This window comes from Hyperoodon ampullatus (assembly GCF_949752795.1).
Source record: "Hyperoodon ampullatus genome assembly, chromosome: 19".
NCBI lineage: Eukaryota > Metazoa > Chordata > Mammalia > Artiodactyla > Ziphiidae > Hyperoodon > Hyperoodon ampullatus.
This window is the reverse complement of record NC_136932.1, coordinates 45,255,664-45,283,352: the sequence shown is the minus strand read 5'-3', so window position 1 is coordinate 45,283,352 and position 27,689 is coordinate 45,255,664. Positions and strand designations below refer to the sequence as shown.

The 27,689-nt window shown below is 61.0% G+C and overlaps 3 protein-coding genes across 6 annotated transcripts; 1 reads left to right on the top strand and 2 right to left on the bottom strand.

Moving 5' to 3' along the window:
• Positions 1 to 513: 513 nt before the first annotated feature.
• On the bottom strand, positions 514 to 3,946 carry ABHD15 (abhydrolase domain containing 15; the record flags this gene model as incomplete). The annotated part of the gene is made up of 2 exons (XM_079726427.1): positions 514 to 1,039; positions 3,066 to 3,946. 2 exons carry the CDS (start codon positions 3,944 to 3,946, stop codon positions 514 to 516), a joined length of 1,407 nt encoding a protein of 468 aa, XP_079582553.1.
• Positions 3,947 to 6,048: 2,102 nt separating this feature from the next.
• On the top strand, positions 6,049 to 9,732 carry TP53I13 (tumor protein p53 inducible protein 13; the record flags this gene model as incomplete). 2 transcript variants are annotated; one of them, XM_079726097.1, is made up of 7 exons in its annotated part: positions 6,049 to 6,120; positions 6,291 to 6,359; positions 6,583 to 6,624; positions 8,277 to 8,405; positions 8,542 to 8,742; positions 8,853 to 9,408; positions 9,495 to 9,732. In XM_079726097.1, 7 exons carry the CDS (start codon positions 6,049 to 6,051, stop codon positions 9,605 to 9,607), a joined length of 1,182 nt encoding a protein of 393 aa, XP_079582223.1. In that variant the 3' UTR covers positions 9,608 to 9,732. The 2 variants fall into 2 exon arrangements, with proteins under 2 accessions (XP_079582223.1, XP_079582224.1); XM_079726098.1 differs by lacking the exon at positions 8,277 to 8,405.
• A 1,729-nt stretch (positions 9,733 to 11,461) lies between these two features.
• On the bottom strand, positions 11,462 to 25,411 carry GIT1 (GIT ArfGAP 1; the record flags this gene model as incomplete). 3 transcript variants are annotated; one of them, XM_079726289.1, is made up of 21 exons in its annotated part: positions 11,462 to 11,674; positions 11,844 to 11,907; positions 12,033 to 12,215; positions 12,321 to 12,394; positions 12,524 to 12,610; positions 12,800 to 12,853; positions 12,944 to 13,174; positions 13,286 to 13,438; positions 13,543 to 13,676; positions 13,805 to 13,916; positions 14,334 to 14,431; positions 14,989 to 15,061; positions 15,499 to 15,547; positions 15,738 to 15,764; positions 17,655 to 17,697; positions 18,034 to 18,128; positions 18,214 to 18,431; positions 18,951 to 19,056; positions 19,178 to 19,290; positions 19,756 to 19,889; positions 25,360 to 25,411. In XM_079726289.1, the coding sequence occupies 21 exons, from the start codon at positions 25,409 to 25,411 to the stop codon at positions 11,462 to 11,464; spliced, it is 2,313 nt and encodes a 770-aa protein (XP_079582415.1). The 3 variants fall into 3 exon arrangements, with proteins under 3 accessions (XP_079582415.1, XP_079582413.1, XP_079582414.1); XM_079726287.1 differs by lacking the exon at positions 15,738 to 15,764 and having other exon boundaries at positions 13,543 to 13,703; XM_079726288.1 differs by lacking the exon at positions 15,738 to 15,764.
• Between the last annotated feature and the right edge of the window lie 2,278 nt (positions 25,412 to 27,689).

Sequence of the window (27,689 nt, the reverse complement as noted above, 5' to 3'; positions counted from 1 at the left end):
GAGCGCCACAGCCTCAGAAAAAAACGAGGGAAGTGGCATCGAGACACAAACATCCTGTCCTCACTACATCAAGTGGCTCCAGCTTGAGAACCAGTGTCACAGAGCTGATTATTTATGTGGCACAGACCTGCCCAATGGCTCACAAAACTCATCTCCTTTGTATCTTTGCTGTGAGCGAGCATTTTCTCTTGAGTCCAGGGACATACATGGAGATATTCTTTGGCTTATGAAGTCGGTGACAGGGGACCGTGACAGGGAATGCCCAGCTGCTGAACCAGGATGAGTTGGCATGTGTAGAGCAGGGCCTGGGCAGGAGTTCTGCTCAGGGGCAAATGAACGCTAGCTTGCTGGAAGTTCCATCTCTTTCCACAGACCAGTTTAAGAGAGAAGGGGCTGAATCAGGGGCAAAGAGCTGAAGCCGCCTGCCCCACTCAGTCCTCACTGCGTTTTCAGGACTCAGCCGTGCCCAGCTCTGTTCTTCCTCGCAGGGCTGGCGGGTTCTTGGGTCAGGTCTCACCTTGTATACGATCTCTTCCAGCTAAAGATCTCCTCCAGGTTGGAAGAGGGAGAGACCTCCCGCTTTGGCAGGGTTCCCCAGCGACGCCGGCCCCCTAGGAAAGAAACTCGGCGTCTGCTCAGCCCTTTCATCCTCTCTTCCGTTCGGAAGAACTCAGTCAAGGCCCGGAAGTACTCCAAGATGACCTCGTGGCTCCAGGCTGGCAAGGGCTTCTGGCGCAGGAAGCCACAGTGGCCTCCGTGGCGGCTGAGCAGGAGGAAGAAGTAGGGGTTGCTGTGAAAGAGTTCAGTTGGCAGAAAGTGGTTTGGGGGCCCGCACACAGGATCATCGGCGCTACAGATGCATAGCACAGGTACGGCTGCCTCGTCCACATCCCGGAGGGGGTCGTTGTGGTCCCAGTAGGTGTCCCAGCTGATGGGGAAGCTCTTGGTGTGGCAGAAGAGGGTCTCTTCAAACTCTCGCAGGGAGCGGCTCCTGAACAGTTTTCCAGTGTCCACTGTGTCCTCCAGGGCTGTGGCGTACCTGGAAGAAAGAAGTTGAATGGGGAAGGAAAGAGAGGAAAGAACTGGAAAATAAATTGACAGCAGAAGTTACAGAGTGGCAGCCCACAGGCCAGATTCTGACCACAGAGGCTTTCTTTGGACATAGAATGTATTTAAAAACTTCCATGTCATTGCCATCATTTAAAATCAGGAGATTTCACATAAAATGCATCTTTCTGGCTTCTCGAGGGAAATGGGGAGATCTGGCGACATGGACTGGCATGGCAACAATCAGGGTATTTCCTCCCTCCTTCCTGTGTTACAGTTTCTACCAGGACAGTCATTCATGGCATTACCTCCCCAGCCCTGGGGCAGCATTTGACTTTACAGCCTCTGAGTTATTGCAACAGCTCTCCTCCAGACCTCATCTTCTGACCATGATAGGGAGCCTGCTATGAAATGTCACCTCCTGAACCTCTCTTGGAAGAACTCAATGGCTCAGACTATCCAAACCAGCAAGTGACATCCCCCAACATTAACATCTTACTTTAAGTTGTATTAGTTTGCTTTTTTAAAAGATAATATGCTATCCAGCTGATGACAAATGAGTGTGTCCTTGATCAGTGGGGCAGGTATTCCTAGAGAGGGCTGAGTGGCGGAGGAAGTGACTGGGAGTGTAATTAATTGGGTGAGGTCCCAAATGGGAGCCTGAGAGCAACTGCTCTGGGAAAGAGGAACATCTTTGCTGTTTCCACCTCCCTGGAGAGGGCCTGGCACCCTGACCAGGAGGCCAGGATGGGCAGCTCAGTCCTTTATTTGGATTAATTCAGCCTTAGCCAGCTGAATTTGGATAGGTGTTTCCTGCAAACATTCAAAGAGGCTTGCCCCAAGTTGGCAATCCCAAAATTCCATGGGCAGGGCAGTTCCTAAAGGCCCAGGTTTTCTCTCCACGTCCCTTACCTTATCCTCCAGCTGGTGCCCAGGGTCAGCACTGAGGATGGTCATTTGGGGATGGAAACTGGCAGTTAAGCCATGTGAAAGTACCTTGCCCCTGGACTGTTCCAGCGGCTCTGGGTTGCCATGGTAGCACATGGGCTGTTGCTGAGCTCAGGGTTGACCTTCTTAGAACAGGAGGCAAAATAGGGCAAGGAAAGAAAGAGAAATCACAATTGTCACCATGTATTGGTGCCAGGCCCCTTGCTTTCGTTATCTTATTTCATGCTTATAACCACCTTGGGAAGTGGTTATTATAAACTCCATTTAACTGAAGAGGGAAGTGAGGCTCAGAGGGGTTAGCTAACTTGCTGGAAATTCAGGATTTGAACCCAAGTGGGTCTGACCCCACATCCCAGGTCTTTCTGCCACACCACACTGCTGCCATCATGTCTTTGACCTCGTTCTTCTATCTCCTAGGAAAACAACAGTGTAAGCAGAGGCCTGGTTATTTGCTGTGGGAATGTCACTCAGGCCTTCTCAGTGGAAAATTCTCCCCTGTCACCCTGGTGGTAGATTCTTTTCTTTTTGGAGATTAAAAAAAATGTTTAAATACTCTTAAAATTTTTGCATTAAATATTGAGTATATACCTGGGAATATGCAAAACATCTGTCAGGTCTAAAGAATTTTAATAAATCAAATACCACCAAATTTCTTATTCCTGTCACCTCCAGGCTCAGAGGAAATATTCTGGACAGATAACCAGTCACAATTGCTTCCAGAGCCCTATTTGCTGATTTGACAAGCTATGGACTAAGCGATGTCAGGTGCTGCCTCTTGTGGCGGGTGGAGCAGGTGCTCAGGTTGCTAGGACACGGTGGGGCTGAGGTGAGGCCAGCGGGCCCCAGGTCAGGAGTCCCTGCTCTAGCTAATGATGCTGAGTCCGTCTGTGGCTTTTAAACCTGCTTCCCTGATTCTGTCCAGACTAGAGGGTTTGGACGCTTCAGGAAGTGTGTGAGGAAAACTTTGCCCAAATTGCTCTAAACCTGTTTGATTCAAAACCAGGCATAGCCGTTTCTCAGCCCCAAACCTCTATTCCCCCCATTGCTCGTCTGCAGCCTCCGTTACCCACCTGCTGAGGGCGATCTTCTGGTGGAGCAGAAAGCCCCGCTCGTAGGGCCAGGGCAGGCCGGCCTCAAACCACTCGCGGCAGCATAGCACCGGCGAGATGCAGGCTGCACCAGTCATGTAGCTGGAGGAGCCACACTCGCCCAGGTAGGACAGCAGCAGCGCCGAGCCTGAGCCCTCGCTCACCGCGAACAGCGGGGCTGCGGGGTGTCGGAAGCGGATGTAAGTGATGGCCTCTTTGAGATCAGACGGGTCCCCGAAAGGCTGCAGCCGGGGGCTGACCAGTGGGCAGCCGTGGTGGCCGCGACGGTGGAAGATGACCGGGTAGTAGCCGCGCTCTAGGGCCAGCAGGCAGAGGCCGAGCACGTTGCGGGTGAGGCGTCCCCAGGCATTGGGGATCACCAGCAGCACCGCCGGGAGGCCCCCGGCATTGGTGACCCGGCGGCCCCGGGCGCAAGGTCCCACGACCCAGTCCAGGGCCACCAGCCCGTCGTCCGCCAACTGCAGGTACTCCCGGGCCAGATCGGACCCCGGCCCCACCGGCAGCACGAAATGGCAGAGGGTCTGCAGGTGGGGCCCGGAGAGCCAGGAGCGCGGGCCCGGCTCCAGCGCTGTCGAGCGTCGCAAGGCGCGCAGCAGGCACTGGGCCAGCGCCGACGGCTTACAGATGAGCCTGCACCCGCCGGGCAGAGGCTCACGCTCGTCGCTGAACTGGTCCGCGGGGCCTGCGCCGTCCACCTCCTCCTCGTGGTCTTGGCCCTGCGCCCCCGGCAGGGTCCTCGCTCCGACGGCGCGCCTCCCGGGGCGCCGCAGCAGCGCGGCGAGCAGGCCAAGCAGGGCGAGCGCGGCCAGGAGCAGGGCGAGGGCGGCGCCCCACGGCGGCATGGCGAGGCCGGAGAGCCTCCGGCGGGCGGCAGCGGCGGGGACGTCCCCTTGGCGAGCTCCCCTCTCTGGCCGCGGCTCCGCCGGGCCGCGGCGGCTGCCCAGGGCCCTCCCGCGGGGAGGGAGGGGGTGCACTCCGGATTGGCCGCGGCCCCGCAGAGGCAGCCAGTTCGGTCCCGGCTCCCCTCACCCGCCCCCCCCCACTCCCGCCCACGGCCCTTTGTACAGTGATTGCGACAAGCAGGAGCAAGAGGTGAAAGGAGCGGAGGCCACGGGGAGGGAGCGAGGACGTGCCGGCGAGACGGAAGGGAGTGGGGAGGGCAGCAAGCCGAGGAGTGGGGTGTGGGGGTCAGAGAAGCGGGGAGACTTGGAGACCGAGGCTTGGGGGACGGGGATGAGTCTCAGAATCCTCTGCCCCCGCCCCTCCGTCCCGCGTGGTGTGTAGGGTGTGCAGCTACCGGGGAGACCTGCGTCGCTGCGCCCTCAGGGGCCGCTGTTGAGAAGTAGCAAAAGGGAGAAGTGAATAAACCGCAGCTCCCGGCGCGGGCTCCCGGGCTTCCGCGGGGCGGCTGCAGTGCAGCCGGAGCCACCACCCGCACCTCCGTCGCCAGGCTCGGCTGTGCTCTCTGACCTCGGTGTTTGTCTTGGCCCCGCGGGCACCCGCAACTGCGCAATAACCCGGCCGGGCGGGGGTCCGGCTCAGGGCCAGCGAGGGCCAGGGCCGGCGTCGTGCCCTGACCGCGGGTTAGCAGCGGGAGGCTGGAGTGCCGGGGAATGCCCTTTCCCTTGCCTGCATTAGTGCGCTGTGCCGATCCCCCCGGGGAGCGTGGGGCTCCCCTGGAACCTGGTAGAAGAAATCCTCAACACCGCTCCCCAGGAAGGACTTCCCCAAAAGAAACAGCCCCAAACCTCCGAGAATAGGCTGGAGGAAAAGACGCACTCAGGTGCCCGTGGAGGGAGATGCCTATCACCCCGCGACCCGGCCGTGGCAGGGGATAGATGGCAGTCCCTTCATCAGCTCAATAACTGGCAATTACCGGGGAATGGGGGAAGGGTAAGAAATATCCCTTGCAAGTCACAGCTATGTGGAAGACGGTCTTGCTCTATTTCAAAGTTTGGGGCTGGGCATTTCAACTCTCACCCTCCACCCACTTTCCCGTCTTTCCTCAAAATCCTGAGCCGGGCCAAGGAGAAGGGCACCGGGGAGAGGGCGGCAGAGCGGGCACCCGCTGCAGGTGACGTCTGGCCAGCGCTCCCTGCTGGGGGCGAGGCCTGTGACTCCACCTCACGGTGACCAAAGTCTCCTTGGGCATCTGCTGGTCCCCGCTGGGCTAATTACGAAAGCGGAGGCGGACGTGGGCAAGAAAGCAGCCCCCAGCCCGGCTCCAGCTTCCTGGGACTTCTGGGTCTGGGGAGCGTGGAGGCCTGGGACCCTTGGAGACTCCTCCGGGTTCGGGCGCTATTTGCGAGGGCAAGAGTGGGATGAGATGAAGGTGTAGCTCTAGAGTGGGGACCCTCTTCCTTCTGCAGCTCGGACTTCAGGCTTCTGTCCCTCTTCTAGATGCAGGTCACATTGATAAGTCTGAAGCGGGTTTGCCGAAGGAGCGGACCCGTCTCCCCTCCTGGGCCACCCAGTTCACAGTGGAATCCCAATTCCCGCCCTCCTCCCCGCTCCAAGATTCCACCCAGGAGCTGCAGCTGCGCCCTGCAGGACGCGGAGACCCGCTGAGACGAGTGCCCGGGCGAAGGAGGTGGTCCCGCCTGCCTCGCAGCGCGGCGCGCCGAAGACCGGCTTCCGAACTTTTCCGGCTTGGGGTTGAGGACGCGTGCGCGCACTGTCCCGGGCTGTGGGCGGGCACTGGGGCGGGGCGGGGACCCGGCGAGAGTGGGCCGGAGCTGCGGGGGCGGGGCGGGGCGAGGCGGGGCGAGGCGAGGGGCGCGCGAGCCTGGGGAGTCGCGGCGCGCGGTCTGGGGTCGGGGCGGGACGGCGCGCGCGAGCCCGGGGTCTACGTGGGCACGCGGGCGGCGTGGGTGCGCGGGGGCAGGGCCAGGCGGCGCGCGCTCCCTGGCTTGCTGGGCTGCGGGCAGTGCTGGGGCGGGCCGGGATGGCGCCTCCTCCGCCTCCGCCCCAACTGCTGCTCCTGGCGGCCCTGGCGGGGCTCCTGGGTCCCAGTGAGGTAAGGCTACCCGCTCCCGAGAAGCCTTCGGCCAAAAGTTCGTGCTGGAAGGAGTGGCGCGCGGAGAGGGGACTAGGAGTTCTCCCCTTGGAGGGCTGGGCCTGGGAGGGAGAGGGCAGAGCCCGCGCCGAGGCCAAACGCCCCAGCTCTTCTGCGCCTTGAACCCACAGGTGGTGGCTGAGCCGGCGGAGGAGGCGGAAGCCCGTTGTCCCGAGGGCCTGTGGCCTCTGCCCCCACAGGTGGGTGCCTGGAGGGCGGTGGGAGAGAGGAGTGTGAAGGGGCAGCCCAGTCCCGCCCTGCCCTCGCGGCACCCTCCACAGCCACCCTCTGAGCACCTCTGCCGGTTCCTCCGGCCCTCAAGTCACCAACGTTTCCATTCCAACGTGACGGCACGGGCTTGCTGTCCTCCCCCCACCCAGAGTCCCCCGTGGGCTCTAAGCTCTCTTCTCTCCCCCTGTATAGGTGTCGCCAAGAGTGACCTACACACGGGTGAGTCCACGGCAGGTAAGTACAAGCAGGAGGCATCCTCAGTGTCTGCACTGGAAACAGCGAGCTCCTCGCAGGCTTTCTCCACCTTTTCTGCTCACCAGCTCCATTCTTTACCACTCCCCCCAGTAAGGGGCAATGTTCTTAGTCCCAGGACAGTGAGCCACAGGCCTTGGTCCTCTGCAGTGCTTGTCAGGAATCCTGTTGAGTAGCTGGCTGTGTGGGCAGGAGGCTGCAAGGGAAACTCTGAGGGTAGTAGGAAAAAACAACCTGTGCTCCAGCTCTGCTGTGTGACTTTGGAAGTCTCCTGACTTCTCTGGGCCTCATTTTTCTGTAAGAGAGGTTATTAGTAACGTCCCTCCCCATGAGGAGTTAACAAATAGTGTGGGACAGCACTTTGGAAAATAGGAAGCTGTAAGGAGTGTGTACCTCAGGTTACCAACCAAACTGGGGGTTCACCTTGTGTGGCTGCCTATTTTCATTGCCAGTGGTTGGATAGCTTCTCTGTCCCTTTGGTTTTCCTTCTGAAATATCTTTTTTTTTTTTTTTTTGATCCTTGTAATAGCTCCAGGCCAAAAGAGCTCCTGCCACCTACCTGATTCCTTTTCCCAAACAGCCCTTTCATTCCACTGTTCAGAAACCAGTGGCTCCTTATTTCTCGCCTTATCATGGCCATACTCCCCTGTCTAGTTTTTCAGGCTCTACCTCGTTAAGTAAACCTCATCCAACCTCCCCACATCTTTGGGTCCTCTCGTCTTGTTGGTCTGCTCACCACACACATGAGTTCGAGGCTTATTCCCACCGCTGTACTTTTGCACCTGCTTATTCCCCTCAACACCTGGCGTATCCTGACTTGAAGGGGGCAGCTCCCTGCCCTCCTGCCATCCATCCCCATCCATCTTCAAAGCCCAGCATAGGAGTCAGCTCTCTCTTGAGACCTTGCCTGATCATATTAGCCCTTATTTATTCATCACCTTCTCCAAATTTGTGTAATGCTTATAATGTATCTCTTGTAATTTAACAACTAATCACTTCGAGTGTTATTAGTTTGCGCTTTCATTTGCGTTAGTTCTGTTCCCCTGAGTTTCCTTTGCATTCCCTGCAAGCGGAGTCCAGGAGTTCTCTTTTGGCATGTCCTGTAGCATCTGGCACAAGTGCTGAGTGTCAGGTCAGCTCAATCAAAGAATAATTAATAATTGATGAAGGGTTTCCATCCTGAGATTGTGCACCTGCTGCCTTTGTGCCCTGTATTTGGATGCGTTGGGGAGATGAGATTGAATACATAGATGGGTCAATACATAGAAGAGCTGGTCTCTGTTTGGGGGGTGCTTACAGTCTAGACTGGGAACCTGTAGAGCCACCGTGGCAGGCCCAGAGAAATATAGCTAAAGAGTGTGGTCTGAGTCTGGCAGGGTTAACCACGCATGCTGCCACAGAAGTTGTGAGCTTTGAGGGGTGGCAGTGCATGGAGAGGAGGGATGAAAGGAATGCCTTCAGAGGCAAGAGGGGGTGCACGCCAGTATCCAGGGCCCTTTGTCCTTTCCTGAGCCCTGAAGGTGGAAGGGTCATCTGGCCATCCTGGGAGTCCCTTTAAGTTGGCTCCTCAGGATGGGAGAACTTGGGATTCTTAGGGAGGGACCTGGCTTGATGTCTCTATGCCTTTCCTCCAGGCTGAGGATGTCAGCTTCCTCTACCATCCCTGTGCCCACCCCTGGCTGAAGCTCCAGCTTGCCTTCCTGGCCCACATTTGCGTGGCCCAGCCCTTACTGGCCCCTGACTCCAGCCTCACCCAGGATCGGGTAAGTGGTTGCTGAAAGGTGGTTGTCTGGCACTGGCAGAGGCTGCAGCCCCACGTTCAGGGCAAGGGGAATTCAGGGCCTCCTCTTGCTTGCCCCCCATCCTTGTCTTAGCTCTAACAGTTACCTCCTTTCATAGCCCCTGGTACTGGCAGCATGGGGGGTGGCACTGGAGATGGCATGGGTAGAGCCAGCCTGGGCTGCCCACTGGCTGAAGAGGAGGAGGCGGCGGAAGCAAAAGAAGGAGAAAGCATGGTTTCACTCTGACAGTTTTTCTGGGCCCTATCCCTTGGTGCCAACACCGGGCAGAGGGAGGCTGTGCCGGAGAGGGTGCGTACAGGTGAGGGGTGCTGGCCAGGCTTGATGGTCATTGGGTTGGTGGCCCAGGGTGGTGGTGTCATTGGGTGATCTGGGCAGGGAAAGGGTGACTGCTGTCTCTTCTCCTCTTAGGCCACGGCTTTGGCCTTTACTCTGCGGAGCTGGAGGCCCCCAGGCGTAGAGGTGGCATCTAGAGGGCCTAGGCAGCTCTTTCCTGGTGGTGCCAAGAGGCGTGGGCTGCGGGCTGCCCTTGGTCTCCAGCCCACCCCCTCAGCCCTGAGGTTCCGCTCTGTTTCCTCACGGAGCATGGAGGCCAAGCAGCCTATGTTGGGACCCCAGGGTGCAAGGGATAATGCCCCATCTGTGCCCACCGGCCCACTGCTGCTTGGGGGGCCTGGAAGCAGTGTCAGCTCCAGGCTAGAGGCTCAGGTGCCCAAAGGGCAAAGCAGCCCAGGGGTCTGTGCCTGTCCAAGTCAGGCTTCCCCGGCCGCTCGCGCAGCAGCGCCTCTGCCGGCAGCCCGGGGCCCCACCCCGCGCACGGAGGAGGCCGCCTGGGCTGCCATGGCCCTGACCTTCCTGTTGGTGCTGCTCACCCTGGCCACGCTCTGCACGCGGCTGCACCGAAACTTCAGGCGTGGGGAGAGCATCTACTGGGAGCCCACAGTGGACAGCCAGGACACAGTGGCTGGTGAGAAGTTCCCCTCCTCACCTGCCCTGCCCCGCCCCGCCCCCCATGGCTTCCCTGCCCTTGACAGCTCCCCACCCTGCCCATAGCGGTGCTGAAGCGGAGGCTGCAGATGCCCCCTCGCCGGGTCAAGCGCTCCCGCCGGAGACCCCTCCTCCCGCCCACGCCGGACAGCGGCCCGGATGGGGACAGCTCCGAGTGACCTGCCCCAGCCCTGCCACTGTGGCAGGTCCGGCTCCTCCTCCCGTCGGGAGGCTGCGCCACGTGGACCGCGCGCAGGGCCGCCCCCTGGTGGCCAGATGGCGCAGTCCTGCCTAATCGCTGCAAAAGGGCTGGTCCTTAGTGTGTGGTTTGCTGGGAGGGATGGGGGGGGAAGGGAGGAGAGAAAAAGGAGCTGTCTCAGCCTCCGCTGCAAAAACTCCGTTTCTCTTATTAAATTATTTTAGTAGAGCCTGGAGTTGAGCTTGTGCATCTGCCACACAGACTCCCTCCCACCCAGGGCACTGTCCTAGCCCATTTAGGTCGTGTTTGAGGTAGGGGGTTTCTAGTATCAAGTTGGGCACTCGCTGGCCTGTCTCCTCTTGCCCGCGGGGCCTCAGACACTGGGGTTTAGTAGCGTGATAGACCCCTCCCACCACCAGGGGTGAGCAGGTGGTGGGGACGGTGGTGGTATTTACTGAAACATTGTTATTTTCAGGACTCCTCTAAGAGATGACAGGGGCTTCCCTTCCCTCAAGTACAGGGGCTGGAAGAGTCGTGGTCTTCACTTGCTTCATACTTTCGCCAGGTTGGTCTTTCTCCGTTTCACGTCTGCCACCTCCCCAGTCCCTCCCACGGTTCCCTAAGCATCAGAAAGGGCACATGGTCACTTATTTATTTTTGATACAAATGTACATGACACACATCTTGACACTCAGCCCACCACCACCACCACACAGGTAGAGCCTGGCCCCCGGGACATGGGTGGGACGGGGAGAGGAGCTGGTGGGCGCTGCCATCTGTCTCTCAGCCTTCCTAGGCTGCAGCCCAGGCTCCAGGGACCCAAATAGCGCAGGCACTGGCCTCTCAGAGGTTACAGGGAGGGGCTCTCGGCTGAGTCCGGGACCCCGGGGAGCCAGCCCCAGGCTCAGGGGCTCAGTTCTCTGCCCCAGCCAGCACGATCCCCCTCCACAAGGGAGGGGAAGAGAGATGGAGCCAAGTGGTTTTCCTGTTACGTTCACAGAGAAAGGGTATGAGTCGGGGGAACAATGAGGGGAGGCAGAGGGCAGGACCCCCGCTGCTTACCCCGGCAGTCCCTGGCCCCAGGATGGGGGAGAGGGGCCGACGCCCAACACGGGTCCTGCTGCTCTGGTCCCCTCACCCCCTCACAGAACTCCAGACGGGCCAGGCCTCCGGAACGGCACTGCCGCCCCGCACACTCACACGCAGGCACGCAGGGACACTCAGTTACCACAACGTTAAAATTAAGGGGTGGGAGAGAGGAGAGAGAGAAAAAAGACTTTTCCAGTGTTTGCTGCTGGGGACCCCAGGAACACAGGTTGGGGCCTGTGCCCTAGGCTGGGGCCGTTTGGCATTGAAGGAGAGCAGCAGGGGGCTGGTGGCTACAGGGTGGGGACATCCACAGGTATTATGTACAAGGGGGGATGCCCCCGGCTCAGCCCCCAGTAGGGCTGGACTGGCTCATGGGGGTGGGGTGCATGTAAGGGAACCACCCCATTTGGGGTGTCCCCACCCGACCCTTTGCTGAGGGTGCCCCAGAGGGCGAGGGGCTGGGAGTGATGCCTTGCAGGCCCCGGGCACACTAGAGGGGGCGGGGGTGCTCTGTACAGGGAGAGGTGCATGGAATGTAGGGGACAGAGGCTCCTGCCACCTCACCTCCCCATCCTTGGGGGCTCGAGGGGGACGGGCACCAGGGCACCTGGCTGCCAGGTGAGAGTGGCAGCACTAAGGGCACTTGTGCCAGCGGCTCTGTTGGGGTGGGGATTAGTGTCTGGAGTGGCCCAGCTCCCATGGCCAGTGAGGTCCCAGGGTGCGGGTGAGGGTGCAGGGAGAGTGGTCACTGCTTCTTCTCTCGGGTGGTGATGGTGACCAGCTGCTTGGCAGCCTTGGCGATGTCATAGGCGCACTGGATCACCTGCTGGGTCAGCAGCTGGAAGTCCACGGGGGCGCCAGGCTCCGGGGGCACCGTCTTCCGGCACTCGCTCTGCAGCCGGTAGGCGCTGGCGTTGAGCAGCCGCAGGGAGCTGCGCACTGGCTCCAGGGCTGGCCTCTGGAGGGAGGACGGAGGGAGTTGGGCCTTGGATTTCAAACCACGCGCCATGATATGGCCCAGCGTGTCCATGTCTCCACGCAGGCCGTTGTCCGCACCTGCCCCGCCCTGAGGCCCTGCCCCACCCTGAGGCGACGCCCAGTCCTGCTCCCCTCTCTGGCCCCTGTACCTTTGGGAAGAGAGAGGCCATCTCAGTCACAGCCAAATGGATCTTTTCTGAGCAGGGCACAAAGCTATGGGGGCAGGGGAGGGTAAATTAGGAGGGCTCTCAGGGAAGGTTCCCAGGGACAGTGGAACACTGGTCCCTCTCTTGCCCAACACCCCAGAAGCCCATACGAGCCTCCGCCCACCTCCATACCTGTCATGCTTGAATTCCTGGGCAGCCCGCAGTAATTCCTGAATGTTCTTGGTGACCTGCTCCGTCTTCAGGATGACATCCTCTGTGCTGGGAAGCCCAGGGTCGAGGTCTCCATCCAGGCTTTCCAACTCCGGGTGGAAGTCCTCTTCCTTGCCCAGCTCTAGAAACCTCTTCCCTTCCAGGCTGGGGTTGGAGAGGAGAGAGGGAGGCATTCCAGCCGTGAGGCCGCTTGCCTACACCCTCACAGGCGCTCAGGGGCCACCCACCCCCCTCCCCCGGGTGCCTCACCCCAGCAGCGGGTCCCCACTTTGCGTGTTCTCATAGTCACTGTCTGCGCCGCTGCCATGGCGGGAAAGCTTGCTCTGGAGGGGTACAGGGAAGGGGTGGCAGGTAAGGTGCACGTTCACACACCACCCCCCCCGCCCCGCCCATCACCTCCCAAGCACACATCTCATTCAGCCCATCCCTCGGGCCCTGGGGATGCACATTACCGAGTGACGGCTTCCTTCCTGGGAGCACGACAGCAGTGGGGAGGAGGGAGTGAAGGGCACAGCTGAGGCCGACACCCCCTTCCGGACCTGAAACCCAGGTAGGGCTGGAGTCAGTTTCCTCCTCCCCACCACCCACCTTGTGGCTTCCCTGCAGTGAGGCTGGGACTGTGTGTGTCTAGTCATCCTTGTGCCCAGCGTCCAGCATAGAGCCTGGCACTCACTGGGGCTCACAACCTATTTGTGGGTACGGACCCACCTCCCCCAGGCCCTGCTTACCCGGTAAAGGCCAGCAGGGACGTGCACTGAATAGATGGCGTCATCCTCCAACTCCTGGGGGTGGCACAGTGGGCGTCATGGAAGGCCCTGCAGTGGTCCCAGCCCCGTCTCCACCCCCCACCCCGAGGCCCATAGGCAGCTCACGGTGCTGTGGAAAGGCTGGAGCCGGGTGGTGAGTTCATCCCCAGGTGGGCCTCCAAAGGGCTTCAGGGCAGAGCCCGGTTCATACATGGAGAAGGCCTGGCGGTCCCTGCGGTGGGTGCTCCCGCCAGGCCCCATGGGCGCGTGCTCCGCTCGTTCGCTGGGAAGTGGGGCTGTGGGCACTGGCCCCGGCGGCTGCCGGATCTGCAAGTTCTCAGCCTGCAGCTTGTGGATCTGAGAGTGAGAGTGGTGTCAAGACACTCCGGAGGGTCCAGGCAGCACCACCACCTCCAGAAGGGGGTAACTCCTCCCCGCACTGGGGCCCTGGGAGGCCCCCATCCTCACCTCCCGCTGCAGCCTCCGGAGCTCATCACTCAGGCTGCTGTTGACTTTCATGAGCTGCTGCACCTTTGCCTCGGAGGCGGCCAGGGCCTTCTTGAGCTCCAGGTACTCCTGCAGTGTCACCGCCCCGTCCGACAGATCTGAGGAGTCCATGCTCTGCAGAAGGAGACGTGAGCCGGTCAGTCAGTCCCCTTGTCCCCGAGCTACGAGAGGCTGGAGCAGGGCCTTGGAGGAGGCATGGGGAGGGGCAGCGCTCAGACCCGAGCACGGTTGTTCCGAGTGGCACCAGCGCTGCGCAGGGGCTCCTGGTCTGTGTCCTCGTCCGAGGCCACGCTGTCGTAGTCGTGCTGGTCGTCCAGGTCACTCTGGCTCCGCACAGACAGCTCGAGGTTGTCTGAGGGCACAGGCCTGTCACTCAGGGCTCATACGGCCCATCCATCCTGCCACCCCCGGAAGGGAGCCATGAGAGAGAATATCCTGGAACAGTGCCCCCCACCGCGCCCCCATCCACGCCCTTCCCACCTGTGGGGCTGCTCAGGCTCTTGCCCTGCTGTCTCCGCTTGGCCTCACTGAGAATGTCGATGATCAAGGTGGCGAACTCTCGGGCATTAAAGCGGGCCAACTTCTGTCGCCCCTGAGAGGCAGAAAGGGCCAGGCCGGTGTGAGGAGGCCCTTACGGCTGACACACACAGATGGGGACAAAGCAGCCAGGCCGTCTGACAGTTGACTTAACCACAGCTAAAATGTGCCAGCCCAGCTCGCCGGGCCAGGGCAGGGGGTGGGGAATGACACAGATTTGGGGTGCCTAGGGGAGCTCTCAGGAAGAGGCTGGAACACCCCCCCCCCCAAGGGGCTGCTCACCAAGTGCTCCAAAGAACAGCCTCCTCCCCATTCCCAAATCCCAGAGCCAGCGGGGCCAGGGAGAGGCCTCGGCCAGGAGTGGGAAAGACTCAGCCCAGACAGCAGCCTGCCAGGAAGGGCAGGACCCACAGAGCTGGTGACCCCAGGAGGGGAGATCATCGGCCCAGGCACCCCCGCCCAGCCCACTCACCTGATTCCGCGTGGCTGAGTATTCAGGGTTAACGGGCAGGAAGGGTACAGCACTGCGCTCCGTCACCAGGGTGCTGTGGTTTTGGGTTGCCAGCCACACTGGGGGGGAGGGGCAGGGAGCGGATGGTCCGTGGTGGCCAGGCCCATGGGGTGGAGGTGGGAAAGCGAGGAGCACAGCCTTCTGAGCTCCTCCCCATGCCCACCGAGTGCTGGTGTTCAAGAAAGGGGTGGTCTCCGGACAGGGGAAGTAAGGCTGGGTCAGGGAGAGGCCGGTTGGGGACTGACAAACAGGACGAGGCGACTCCCTCCCGCCAGCCCTTACCAACCGGGAGTTTGGGCTGGAATCTGGCTGTGGCCAGGAAGAAGGGATGCAGGGGGCGGAGTGGGACTGGGGAGAGAGCCAAAGTGGGAGGCAGCCAGAGCACGGGAGCCCCAGTCCAGGGGGCTGGGGGGAGGAGCAGGCTGGCGGCCTCCAGCTCAGCATGCTCTGCCTGCCTGGCTGGGGCTTACGTGCAGGCCTGCCGAGCAGACCAGCCCCCGGTACCTCTTCCTAGTCCCAGTAAAAGGACCCCAGAGCCACACCAGGTCCCACCCCCTCCCCAGCAGGCAGGCGCGCTGTCCCCTCTGCCCAAGGCTTCGATCCCCTCCCGGCTCACCAGCGTCATTTTCTCTTCGATCCACCTCGTCATACACGTCCATGGCAAGTTCCTCAAAAAGCCGGTTGCTGAGCTGGAGGCGGAGATGGGGACCCAGGCTTTGTCAGATCAACTGGCCCCCCCAGTGCCAAGCAAGCCAGCTCACCGGGATCTTAGAAGATGTCGAAAACGACTTGTGTGTCCCTTGTGCCACCCAGCCCTCTCCCCAGTCTCAGAACTGGCAACTGGGGTAGGGGTCTGCCTGCCAAGCTCCGAGGTGGGAGAGGCAGAGGGAGACCAGGGCAGACTGGTTAGTGCCCAGGTAGCTAGAGATGCGCCACGTGCCCCGGGAGCCTTAGGAGGGCAGAACCAGGGTCAAAGGCGAGGGGTGTGGAGGTGGAGGACAGGTGACTGAGGAGACTAGAGCGAGGGGCAGGTCCAAGACTTGGACGAGCGCACCAGGTCAGAGAAAGGGGGAGCCGTCGCAGGGGTGGGGGCGGCTCCAAGCCTTAGGGGCCCGAGTAGACTCACCGCCTGCAGCTTCTTCTTGGCAGCTTTGGCCAACTCGGACAGGTCTAGGCTGTGGACGAAGGAGGGAGACGGGAATGGGGAAGAGGGGAGAGGCCAGACGTGAGCGGTGGCCAGGCCCCTGCCAGTGACCTCCCAAACATGCAGGGATCCCAGGGAGACGACACCCCAGGTGCTGCACACCAAGTGCCTCCCTGCCCCACCCAACCTCCAGAGCCTGTTCCCGAGCAGGCACCATATACCTCTGAGACATGCACTTTTGCCGAGATCTAAGTCCAGAGGAAGGCAGCAGAGAGAAGAACAGGACAGAGGCAGCAGTTACCCAGGAGCAGGGCAGCAAACGCCTTCCCACGTCAAGCTCAGGCCCGGCTCCGTGCACACGCCAGACCCACAGGCACCAAACCCAACTCGGCTTCCCCCCAGGCCCTCCTCGGCCGGCTCGCTCCTCCTCTCAGTGACCCACTTGCCCCGCACCAGCGGCAGCTCCTGGGGGCCACCTGCAACCTCCCTCACCCTCGAGCCCCAGCCAGGCTTTCCCCAGGTACTGCCATTCCATCCTCCTGCCTGGTCTTTTGCAACGTTTTTTCATCCATCTTCCCGCTTCCAGTCTTGCCCCTGCACCCCTTTATTCACCAGAAGCCGGAGTATTTTTGACACATCTGGCTGCACTACCCCTGGCCTTAAGAACTTTTCAATAGTAACAGGTTACGTATGGCACACTTCAACAAAAAGCTCACTTAAAAATATGCTAGGGAATTCCCTGGCGGTCCAGTGGTTAGGACTCGGTGCTTTCACTGCCAGGGGCCCAGGTTGGGGAATTAAGATCCTGCAAGCCACACGGTGCGGCCAAAAAAATAAATAAACGAAATAAAAACGCTCAATGCTTTGCATGCACTATCTTATTTAATCCTCTCAGAAGCCCAGAAAGATAGGTACAGTCACCCTTATTTCCAGAAGCAGTAACTAAGGCTCAGAGAGGTTAAGGAGCCTGCCTGAAGCCACACAGCCAATAAGCGGCAGAGCCGACTCCACGTGTCCGTGCTGGAACCTCTCAGCTCTTGTTGGGGCTCAGGACCGGCCCCTCTCTTGCCCTGTCTCTCTTCCAGTCTTGCTCCTGGGACTCCCTGCCTCTCCCATGCTTCAGCTACACAGTCTGCCTGTAGTTCCTGGCACAGCATTTCTGACGTCTATGTCTTTGCCTCTCTTGCTGTACTCCCCACAATGGACTACAACTGACTAGGGTGCCTCCCCTCTTGGCTGTGACCTCCTTAAGGGTAGGGATCACGCCTGAGTTACCTCTGGGTCCAGCGGCAAGAACAGCTGGCACTGGGAAGGTGGTCGGTTAACATTTCATTGAGAACACATTTACAACACACACGCAAGCAGGCAGACACACCAGGCAAAATCAGACCAGAAAAGTAGCGGGGAGTCTTGGGGTCTCAGAAGAGAGAAGATCTGGGCATTCAGGGATCCGAGGTGCCCAGGTCTGACCATCCCCATCTGGCCACACTGGCTTCTGGAGAGGGAGGGAGCCTCCCCAGATCCAGGCCAGCAGGCACAGCTTGGCCATCGCAGGCAGCCACCAGGTGGCGCCAGCATCCATCCTGTGAGCTGGGTGAGCACCCCCACCCCCACCCCCCCAACCCCGAGCCTGGGCTCCTGGGGCCTCTTGGATAAGAGACAGAAACACCTCTACTGGCCTTGGGCCTGCAGCCCCTGCCCAACTTCTGAGCACACCACAGAGGCCTGGCAGAATCCCAACGTTAGTCAAACTCCCGGGGCCCACCACCTTTTCACTGAAGAGCAAAAATTTGTCTAAAGATTTTACAGTTGGAGTCAGTGCCACTGGGAACAGAACTCAGTGATCCGCTGCTCCTAGGGGTCTATTTCTTGTACTCAAACCCCATGTGCTTGACAGCCACGGGGGTTAGGCTGTGCTGGCCGCGTGCTGAGTCAACATTTCTTACCTGCCCTGGGGCCCAGCATTAGGGAGTGAGGACTGGCCTGCGATATGCTTGTGCCTCCAGCCCCAAAGGGGAAGGGGGGCGGGGGTCCCAGGCCCCTAAAGCTGAAGAGTTGGGGGGTGGGGGCGGCTCTGGGGTCAGGCACCCACAGGGCATCCAGCTGCCTCTGGGAAGGGGCGTAAGGTGGGCACTCACCTGTCCGCCATCTGTGGGATGATGTAATGCCCATTCCTGTGATCTGAGTAAAAATAAAAATGCCAAGTCACTGGTGCTGGGTGGCCTTAGCAGCTGGGAGCCCACCTCACTGCCATGAGCAGGGCTTGGCACCCAGAAGTGACAGGGGAAGGGAGGAGGGCAGGCCACCCCCAAGAGCCCTGGGAACTGGCTAGAAGTTATGCCCACCCCCACTCCCTACCCCAACACGCTTCAGCCCAGAGCCTGCAGCAATTTCACAGGAGCCAGTTGCCTAGCAACGCTGTTCCCCAGCCGGCTTTGTCACCATGGCACCTGCTGCTGGGGTGTGTCTGGGTCCCACCTGCCTGGCCCAGCCAAGCCCACCCCACACTCTGCTCACCCGGCTTGCGTCCACAGAGATAGAAGGCCAACCGGTCAGTGAGCTCATACTGGCACTCGACTAGCCTTTCCGCCAGCTCATGGTGCCCCGCCTGCCTGTGGGGAGGGGGCATGGCTCAGCCCTACAGCCGCAGCCCGCTCCCCACACCCACCCGAGCCTCACACTTCAGCGGACCCTCACCTGGCATAGTCAATGGGTGTGCGGCCGTTAACGTCAGGGGAGCCAGGGTCAGCCCCGTACACTACGAGAAGCTCGGCCTGCAGCGTCTGCCCTGCCTTGGCAGCCACATGCAGCGGTGTGGTGCCCTTCTCTGGGTGGAAGAAGTTGGCCTGGGCACCCAGGGACAGCAGGCGCAGACACGTCTCCAGGTTTCCCGTCCGCACGCTCGAGTGGAGTTGCTGTGAGGAGCAGAGTGTGCCACAAACGGGTGGGGGTGGCCCCTCCCACCTCCAGCGGCACCTGGTCCTGGCCCGCCTGGGACTCCTCCCAGCTCCACGGGGCCCAGCTGAAGTTAGGTTGTCGGGGGACAGAGGGCTTCCTACTAAGAGTTCATGCCCATTAATCACAGCTGCAGTCAGTCACCACCTACCACAGCTGTTAACTCTGTGGTAGATGCTATTTCTTTCCCATTTTACAGATGAGGAAACCGAGGCTCTGGGAGGTTCAGAAACTGCCCAGAGTTTTCTGCCTTTCGGGCAGCAGCTGAAGAATTTTAGCCTCGTGTGTCCACTTGGGAGCGGAGGGGCCTTATTCACACCTGATTGCGGCCTGACCACGCAATCTCGTCCCTCCACCGTGCCCACCATGCTTGCCTGACCTGGCTGCCTTGGGGGCCTAGGGGGCCTAGGGCTCAGTGGTGATGGCACTGTGGGTGAGGAGAGGAGAGGCCCAGCCCTCCGCTGTGGGGCCCCGCAAACCTTGCTGAGGTCCTTGGCGGTGACTCCATCGTCGTCCCGGCAGGGCAGCTTGTGCACAAAAGCCAGCATCTGGTACTTGGCTCTGATGAACTCTGACTTGATGGGGCTGCATGGAGCACGCAGGAGGAAATGGGGGGCGGAGTGGGAGAGGCCAGGCGCCCAGCCACCTCCCAGGCTCCTGCCCCCGAGCACACAACCTCAGCCACCACCCCTCGAGCCCGACTCACTGGACTTTGTCTTGGGGGTTGGCTTTGCGCCGGCCGCTCTGCACCTGCGCGGGGTCCAGCAGGGAATGCTCCCAGATGGAGTTGGCCCCGTTGCTGGCGAGTGTGTGCACCATCTGTAGGGAAGAGGTGCCAGAGTGAGAATGCCCACTGCGCGCTGGGGAACGCCTCCGAGCACCAGGCTGGACACAGTACTAACAGGCCTACTGTGTGCCTGGCACTGCTGCACCCCTACCCAGTCAGGCCATCCCAGCCAAGGATGCGGGTCCTGCTTAGCACTTCGGGTGACGTGATGGGCACACCAAGGCTCTGAGACATTAAGCTCGACAGTACATGGCCGAGCTACTAGGTGGCAGAGCTGGGGTTCGAGCCCAGGTCTGTGTGACTCTGGTCCTGGAAGCCTCCTCTCCGTGTGGGCCGGCGCCCGGGTGGAGAGGGTAAGGATTAGGTTCTGCCCTGGGTGGGTGCTGCCCCCGGAAGCCACGGGATCCAGAGAGCTGTGTATGTGGGTGCGGGGGGAAAACGTGCCGGCGCTCAGCACACGCTACTGGGAAGGCAGAATGGCCCAGCACAGCCTGTACCTGCAGCAGAGTGGGGGGCCAGGCGCTGTGGCGAAGGTGCTTGACAATGGAGATGTGGCGTCCCAGGCTCCGGTGCACACTGCAGCACTCGTCACACACCAGCACACCCCTGCTGATGGAGGCCCAGCCGGGGTCTGCCGGGGTGGGGGGAAGGGTCAGCCACAGCCAGACACGGGCGAGGCCTCCTGAACACCGCCCTGGGCCCGCACTACGCTTAGAACTCCACGCACATTTGCTCACTCAGTCCCCCAGGGCTCTGGGAGCTGGACCAGCGATGAGGACGCTGAGCTCTGGAGGCGGGAGGGGCTCCCATCAGAGCCAAGCCCTTTCCTACATGTCTTTGCCCCTCTGGGGAGGTGTGGTCCCCAGGGCCTACTCGGCGGGCACAGCTTCCTGTCCTGCAGCCACTGCGACCAGTTCCACAGCCTTTCCCCAGGGAACAAGGCTGCCACCCTAGCCCTGCCCCAGGGAGGCAGGAGTCCCCAAGGACCGCATGCCACACATCTCTAGGCACTCCTGTGTCCGGGTCAGTGCCACGTTTCTCCTACACTCAGGCTTCTTTTAGAACCACTGGCTCACCTGCCTGACCCATCACACCCCTCTGGGGGCTCCCGCCTCTGTCCTCATCCTGGCAGGTAAGAGCCCCTTTCATGACCGAGTCTCCTGACACCACCAGTGATGGGGTGAGCTGGAGCCCCTCTTAAGGGGGATGGAGAGAGCAAAGGAACTAACACTGACTGAGTACCCACTGTGTACCAGTTGGGTGCCATAAGTATGGTACCTCTAATGACTGTCAGGCAAGGTGGGAAATGCTACCCCTGCTTTACCAATGAGGAAGCAGTGTCTCAGAGAGGTTAGGGTGCTTACTCAAAGCCACACAGCTAATGAGTGGGATTGCTGGGATGTGAACCCAGGCATTTAGATGCCGGAGACCATGCCATGTCCACACCAGCTGCTGTTGCAGCCCCAAGTGGGCGCCACTCTCCACTCCTTGGGGAGAAGTGAACTTTAGAAGAAGGGGGACCAGAGCAGGACGGGAACTCCTGGGGCCCTTCTCCAGGGCGGGGGAGATGCCACCCGTCCCAGGCCCCTTGGGAGAGGGGGAGGGGACAGCTGCATACAGCTCAGGCTGCGGAAAGGTCACGGGGGAGAAAGCAGCCATTGTGTGCCACCGGGGAGTGGGGGCAGGGAGCCTCTCTCACAGGACACTGTGCTCTGCCCAGGCCCCCGGCCTGTCTCACGAAGCCCCGTCCTGGCGGGGGGTGAAGGGGTGGGGACTGGCTCTCTGCCTCGCCCCTAGTGCTCATGTTGTCCAGAGGGGCCCCCACCAGGGGAGGGGACAGGCTTGGGGTAATGAGAGCCTCTCCAACCAGAAGGCAATTCTCTTACCCTTCCCCGCAAGGGCTTCTACCAGTGTTCGCCAGAGAATTGTGACGAAACTGAGTCAGGATACAGCCTGAGCTCTGCCGTGGTGAGTGTCCCCTCCATGGCATGGAAACAGGAGGTGGAAGGGGGAGGGCTCAGTTCTTTGGGTCTGGACTTCTTTAGGGATCCCCCCAAAACAGGGCAGAGGGATGCAGGAGGCACCCGCCATGCACCCTCCTCGGAGGCTGAGGGGCCCACGAGGAAAGGACCCACCATCTGTGCCAAGAGGGGGAGCCCTAGAGCAAACTTCAGTGTTGGCTTTACCCAAACGGCGAGGCCCCCCAGGCACGGAGAGCTCCTTTCCCCCCCACCCCCAAACACCACTGGGTCAGGGGTCTGCCTGCCAGCCCCCTCCGCCAGCCCAGGCAGGAAGCTGGAAATGACGCAGCCTGAATTCCTCTTGTTGAAATGGTGGGGTTTCCTGTCAGGAGGGAGCCGCCCAGGCCAGGATCATAAATGGGCAGCTCTAAGGCCTCCACCCCAAGCCCGTGGCCCTACCGGAGAAGCCAGACCTGGGAAGGCTGGCCAGATATCCAGGGCCAGACCAGACATGGTGAGCCCCTGAATGAGGTAGTGCCCAGGAGCTGGGGAAAGGGGTCCAAGGCTCTACTCGGCACTCTCCCAGCCTGGGGGAGGGGTTCTCCCTCTCTTCCACGGTGACCTGAAATAGGAAGGGTGGGCAGGGGACACTGTCCTGGTCTGGGGCACACTGGTGCCAGCTCAGTTCTGGATGACACAGATGGGTCACCTTACTACCTACCTCCTATGTCCAAGGGGCCTGGGCCTACCCAAGCAGGAGCCCCCAAGGCCCACCTAGGCCAGTTCCTAAGCCAAAGGGCCAGGAAGGGTTTCTGAAAGTCAAAGGGCTATTGTAATTTAAGGTTAAAGGACCCTTGCCCCCAGAAAGGCTTCCAGGACCAAACAGGGCAGAAGGGTTAGGCACGTGGTCTCCTCCTCAGTACCCTGCCCACCTTCCCCCTGGGCTTCTGCCTCAGTCGTGGGGCGGGGGGCGCCTGGTATGTGTGAGCAAGTGGCAGGAGGGGTCCTGGGAAAATGTTAACCAGCACCAACCCCATGGAGGCCTCTATTAAGGTGAATACATGTCACCACCCAAAGCCACTGGTGACCTCCAGGGCCCGGAGCCAGCCTCTTCTGATCTAGGGACCAGATCCTCACTAGACAAGAGGGAGAAGCCCACCATCTTGAAAGCAGGCAAGAGTAATCCATGGGGACAGAGGTCAGAATGGCGGTTGCCTTTGGGGGCGTTGACACAAGAAAGCCCTATAGAGTGACAGGAATGTTCTACCTCTTGATCGGAGTGGCGGTTACACAAGTATATACACAGGTAAAAACTTATCAGGCTGAACAATAAGGAAGAGGCACTCTGCTGTACATACGTTATACCTCAGTAAAAGCAGCAGCCCACCACTCACCCCACCCCACAATCTATATTATGAAGACAAATAAGCCTGCAGGTTCCCCAATGTCCCTAGCTGGTGGCCAGCCTTGCTCACTCAAGGTGCCTGCAGGATGGGCATCTTGAGGTCTTCACGCCTGTGCCTGGGGCTGCCAAAGTGGGAAGGCTGCCTGAAAGCCTGTGGGGTGAGGCGCAGGCCCGTGACAGAGAAGCCAGGACTGTGCGGCAGGGTGAGTGGAGGAGCAGGAAACACAGTTTCCAGGGCTCCCCGACCCCTGGCCAGGCAGGCAGGGACACAGACGGTGCCTAATGAGGTGGCACCAGCTGCCAGAGCAGGCATGCTCTGCCCAGCTGTCTCACAGCATACTCACACTTGTCCCGTGTGCCCAGGCCTGCGAGCAGAGGGAGGACAGGGCCCTTTGGGGTCAGGCTGCATCTTACCTTTCACCTCCATGACCCTGCAAATTAACCAACCACAAAAAGGCCACAACCCCACTCCTAGGGCTGGGACTGCAGGGCTCCTATCACAGTGAGAAGCCTACAACTTTGGGTAGGAAGCATACACCAAGGAGGTGGCTCTGGGCCTGGGCTCCAAACTGCTGGTTTCCCTCAAGCCTCTTACCTGGGCTGCTACAGGTCCCAGACTGAAAATGCCACTCCATGCATCATAGGGTCGGGGTGTGGGGTAGCCCCGAAGAGTCAGCTGGGGTCCTGAGAAGCATCCAGACACTTGAAGAATGCCTGCGATGTGCCAGACACCATGCTAGGTGCTGGGGTGGGGGGATGAGCAAGACTTCATCGGCACCCTGCACACCTCACCATCCTGACCTCACCACCTGCCTCTTCCTGATCTGTATTCTGGATCAGGGGAAAAGGAGATTCCAGGGGGGCACACATGGCTCTGTGGGATGAGGACTGGGGGTAGGAGCTGGGCACCCCAACACAACAGATACACACCACTCCTGCCCATGCCCACTGGACATCCAGAGGCTTCCAGCCAAACAGTCAAATGCAGCAAAGAAAGGACAACTGCCTTGCTAATGCTGCCCGACGTCCTCCTGGCCCAGAATCAGGACCACAGACTTGGAGGTGGAACAGTCCTCAAAAACCATTTCTACTCCAACTTCTTTGCCTCAGAGTTGAGGAAACTGAGACCCAGAGTGAGGAAAGTCTTGCCATGAGTCACAGAGGAAGCTGGAAACAAAGACAACACCAAAATCCAGGCTTCCCTGATAAAGTGTCTGCTAAGCAACCCCCTCCCAGTCCTACCTGCCCTCCCCCGACTGCTACGTCTGCCCAGCCGAGGTGCAGAACAGCCTCGGACGGACAGACAGAAGGCAAGCTCTCCTCCCAGCCCTTCCATCCCCAGACCTGCCTGCGGCTGGGGTGAGGAGAGAGTTTCTAACTAATCAGGGGTAGGGACACCCCTTCTCTCCTCCCCCGCCCCCTCCCTCAGGTAGTTTCTTCAAAGCCCTCTAGACCACGACATGCCCTGAGAGGAGGCCTCAGGGTCAAAACCACCCAGACCACCGTGCCTCTGCCAGGCACCCACAGTTCCCTGTTGGGGTCCTGGTCCTGTCCAAAGGGTGGCTGCAAGTTATGGGCCCACAAAACAGCACCCCACACTCTCACACTTATTTTGTGCCCAGAGCTTCACAGACGACCCCACCCTCCCCCGAGCCTGCCCAGAGGTCTCCCAGGGAGATAGCGCCTTTTCTAAAAAGAAGACGGTCAAGGGCCAGGGCTTTCCTTTCCCCAGGCCAGCTGCTGAGCCCCATCACTGGCAGTGTCCTCCCCCATCAGAATGGAGCAACCTCTCTGGGTCACTGATCCTCACTTCCTCAGTAGGTCAGGGGGGGTTTACATCAGCCTGGACCTGACTCTGCTGGGAAGGAGAAGGGAAACACCACGGTAAATACAGCCAGGAGGCAGGCCAGGAAGCCAGGTGGATCCCAGGAATCTAGGCACCCCTCGGCACTGCTCCCTACCCATTTCTGGCCAGACTGGGCTACGGGATGGGGAGGGGTCTGTGCCCAGGCTGGGGTAACGCCGAGCCCACCTTCCAAGTAGGCCTTACTGGGACCCCGTAAAAGCTGTCTCGTTGCTCCCAGTCACCAGGCCTGGGGACGCCTCAGGGGAAGATGCCCAGGCTCGTGGTGGCCCTGAACACCAGGCCCTGCGAGGAGCCTTGGGAACCCGGGGCAGGGAGCTAGGAGTAGCCACCCCCTCATCTGCTCCCGAGGAAACAGTATCCAGGCCCCCCTGGCCCATCTGCCCAGCTCTCTGCCCCTTGCCCTCCGCCACCCCAGCGGGCGCGCAGACCATGCGAGCAGCAGGTGCAAGACGCGGGGGTGGCACTGAGATGACACAAAACCACACTCGCCCCCACCTCCTAAACCCGGCCGGCCTCTGCCACAGCCCTCCTGCCACCCCAGGCTGGCGCTTCCGTTTGGATACAGAGATGGAAGGGGGGGCAGCCAGCTGCCCTCCTCCCTTATACTGAGGGGTGGGAGGCGGCGCCGGGAATGTCCTTCCTCGCCGGTCCACGGACGCGAGGAAACAGCGGCCCCCCAGGCGTCCCTCCCGCCAAGGACGCGGCTCCGCAGTGGCCCGGGCGGGGGCCGAGTCCGGAGGCCGGAGGCCGCAGCCCCCGGCCCGGCCCCGCCCCGCCCTCCGGCCCCGCAAGGCGCTCCCGCCAGGCCCCGGCGCCCGCCCGGCGGTGCCTCGGTGAGCGGTCCCGCCCCCGGCCCGGCCCCGCTTACCCGGGGCGCTGCAGTCCGCACACACCTCCGCTCGCGGCCCCTTCCGGGACATCCTCAGCGGCGACGCGGCCGCAGCCCTCTGGGCCAGCGTGGGGGGCGCGGGCGGCGGGCCCGGGCGGCGACGGCCCCTGCAGCCCGGCCCAGCTCCGGCAAGGCCTCGGCTAGGCTCCGCAAGCCCAGCCAACCGTCCGCCCCCGGGGCTGGCCCGGAACCCGCCGTGCCCGCCCGCCCGCTCGCCCTCGGGCGCCCTCCGCCCCGCACCGCCCCGCGCCGCCCCGCGCCGCCCCACCGCCGCTCGCCGCTCGCTCTCTCCGCCCCCTGCGCGGCTCCCGGCCGCTCCTGCAGGAAGCGGCGCAGGCCCGTCCCACCGGGGGAGGGGCAGACTGCACACCCGCCCCGCCGCCAGGCCCTGCCTGCCGCGCCTCCAGGAGAAAGGAAGCCGAGAGCGCGGGCGGGAGGGGGCGGGGGCGCTTAAAGGGACCACGGCCGCCGCCAGGCCAGAGCCGGCAGTGCCTCCTACGGCCCAGGCCTCGGCTCCGGCGCACCCCTGCCCCCAGACGGTGTAAGTTTGCCTCACAGCCCCATCCCCTTCATTTCCGGGGACAGTGACCCCTGGGGATCAGAGAAGAGAGTAAGGAGCTGGAGGCCCGGGCTCCCCTTCCGCATCAAGGGGCTGTGGCTCAGGGTACCCACTGTGGTTCAGGGTACCTGTCTCTGTTTGGGGTGAGTTGTGCATCCTGGTCCCCCATGAGTCCGCCTCTGTGTGTCCAGGTGTATGTGTGGTCACACTCTTGCTGACTGCGCACACCGCCAGCAATATGGACGCCCAGGTGCCAGAGGTCATGCAGTGTATCCCCTGCCACCGGGCTAAAAAGACATCTATCCCTCCTCCATGCTTTCATCCAGAGAGGAAAGAATCTGGGCAATTTTTTTTGAAGACCTCCTGAGGAGTGACCACTGTGCCTGTGTGCAGTAATATCCACTTCGCATCGGTCTTGTATATATCAACGGTGTTTCTGAGCCACCAGGGGTGTGTGTGTCCAGGGCGTGTGCATATAACATACAAGGACCTTTTTTGTGGTGGCCTTTCTTCCTGGACTTCACACTGAGACTCATTGGAGGTGGGGGGGTGGACAGGGAGAGAAGGCGCAGGCCGCACGTTGGTGCACCCCTGGACTGAGCATGCTCCCCCATACACGTGTGCCCCACGTGCACCCAACCCCCATCCCTGCAGCAGCAAAAGGCCAGAGCTCTGTGGGGAGAGGGCAGAGGGGCCCAGGCCCAGGCCCAAGGGCCAGGTCAGTGATGACACGATTAAGGGACGGTTCCCCAGATTAGGGGAGGGTTCCCCAGGGGCATGTAGTCCTGCTGTGTAACAAGGGAGAAGGAGGGGAGTCCTTGGGCAGGGGTGCAGGAGTTGGTTGATTTTATCCCATTGGTGCCAGAGCAGCAGTGACTTGTGGGTGGCAGGCTGCTTCCCTGGGGGAGACATGTAATGTTCATGAGTCACACCACCCGAAATATATGCAAAGCTGCCTCCATCGCCTTTCGCTGCAGCCCAGATTGACAAGTTTGTTTGAGATTGCGATCCACGAGGTATATTTATAATCGCACCTTAAAAAAAAATCTTCTTGCAGGCACCCCCTCCCCCCATAGCCAGCAGCTCCTCTGGCAGGGTTTCTGCGAGCTAAGATACCTCGCGGGCGGGGGGGAGGGGGGACGGGGGGAGGGAGGACACCACCTGCCGCCCTGTGCTGCACTCCACCGAGGAGTCCGTCCGTGGGCTTGGTGGCCCCATCCCTGGCGATGGGAGGAGCGGCCTGGCCGCTCTTACTGGGCGCACAGCCCACGAGCAGTGGCCGCCCGTTCACCCCCGATCGACCCCCAGCTATGGAATTTCATTTATTAGAAGTCGAGGCGGCTGCTGGCAACCCCATTGCTTGGCTGTCTTTGTTTCTCTGCTGTGTGGGCGCGTCTCGAGCACGTGGCAGCTGGAGCGCGCAGGCCGGAGGAAAAGCGACCTGGGTTTAGAGTCCAGGGCCGCTTGGCAAAAAGAGAAACCCCGGCTGCCCAGAGGATAGCCCCCCCGCCCCGATCCAGGCTGAGCTCCCCGCCTCCTTAAGCTCCAAGCCTTTTCAGGGGAGGAAGGATAAGTCACCCCGTTCCCCCCACCCCGCTAGCCCCATCTCCTGGTTGGCCCTGGGACTACCTGGGAGTGGCCGAAGCAGGGATCCACTCTCCAAACTTTGTTCCCGAAGCCACCAGCCCCGCCACAGACGAGCTTCTGGGCCTGGGGCTAGGGATAAAAGGGTTTCAGAATTTCCCTTTGG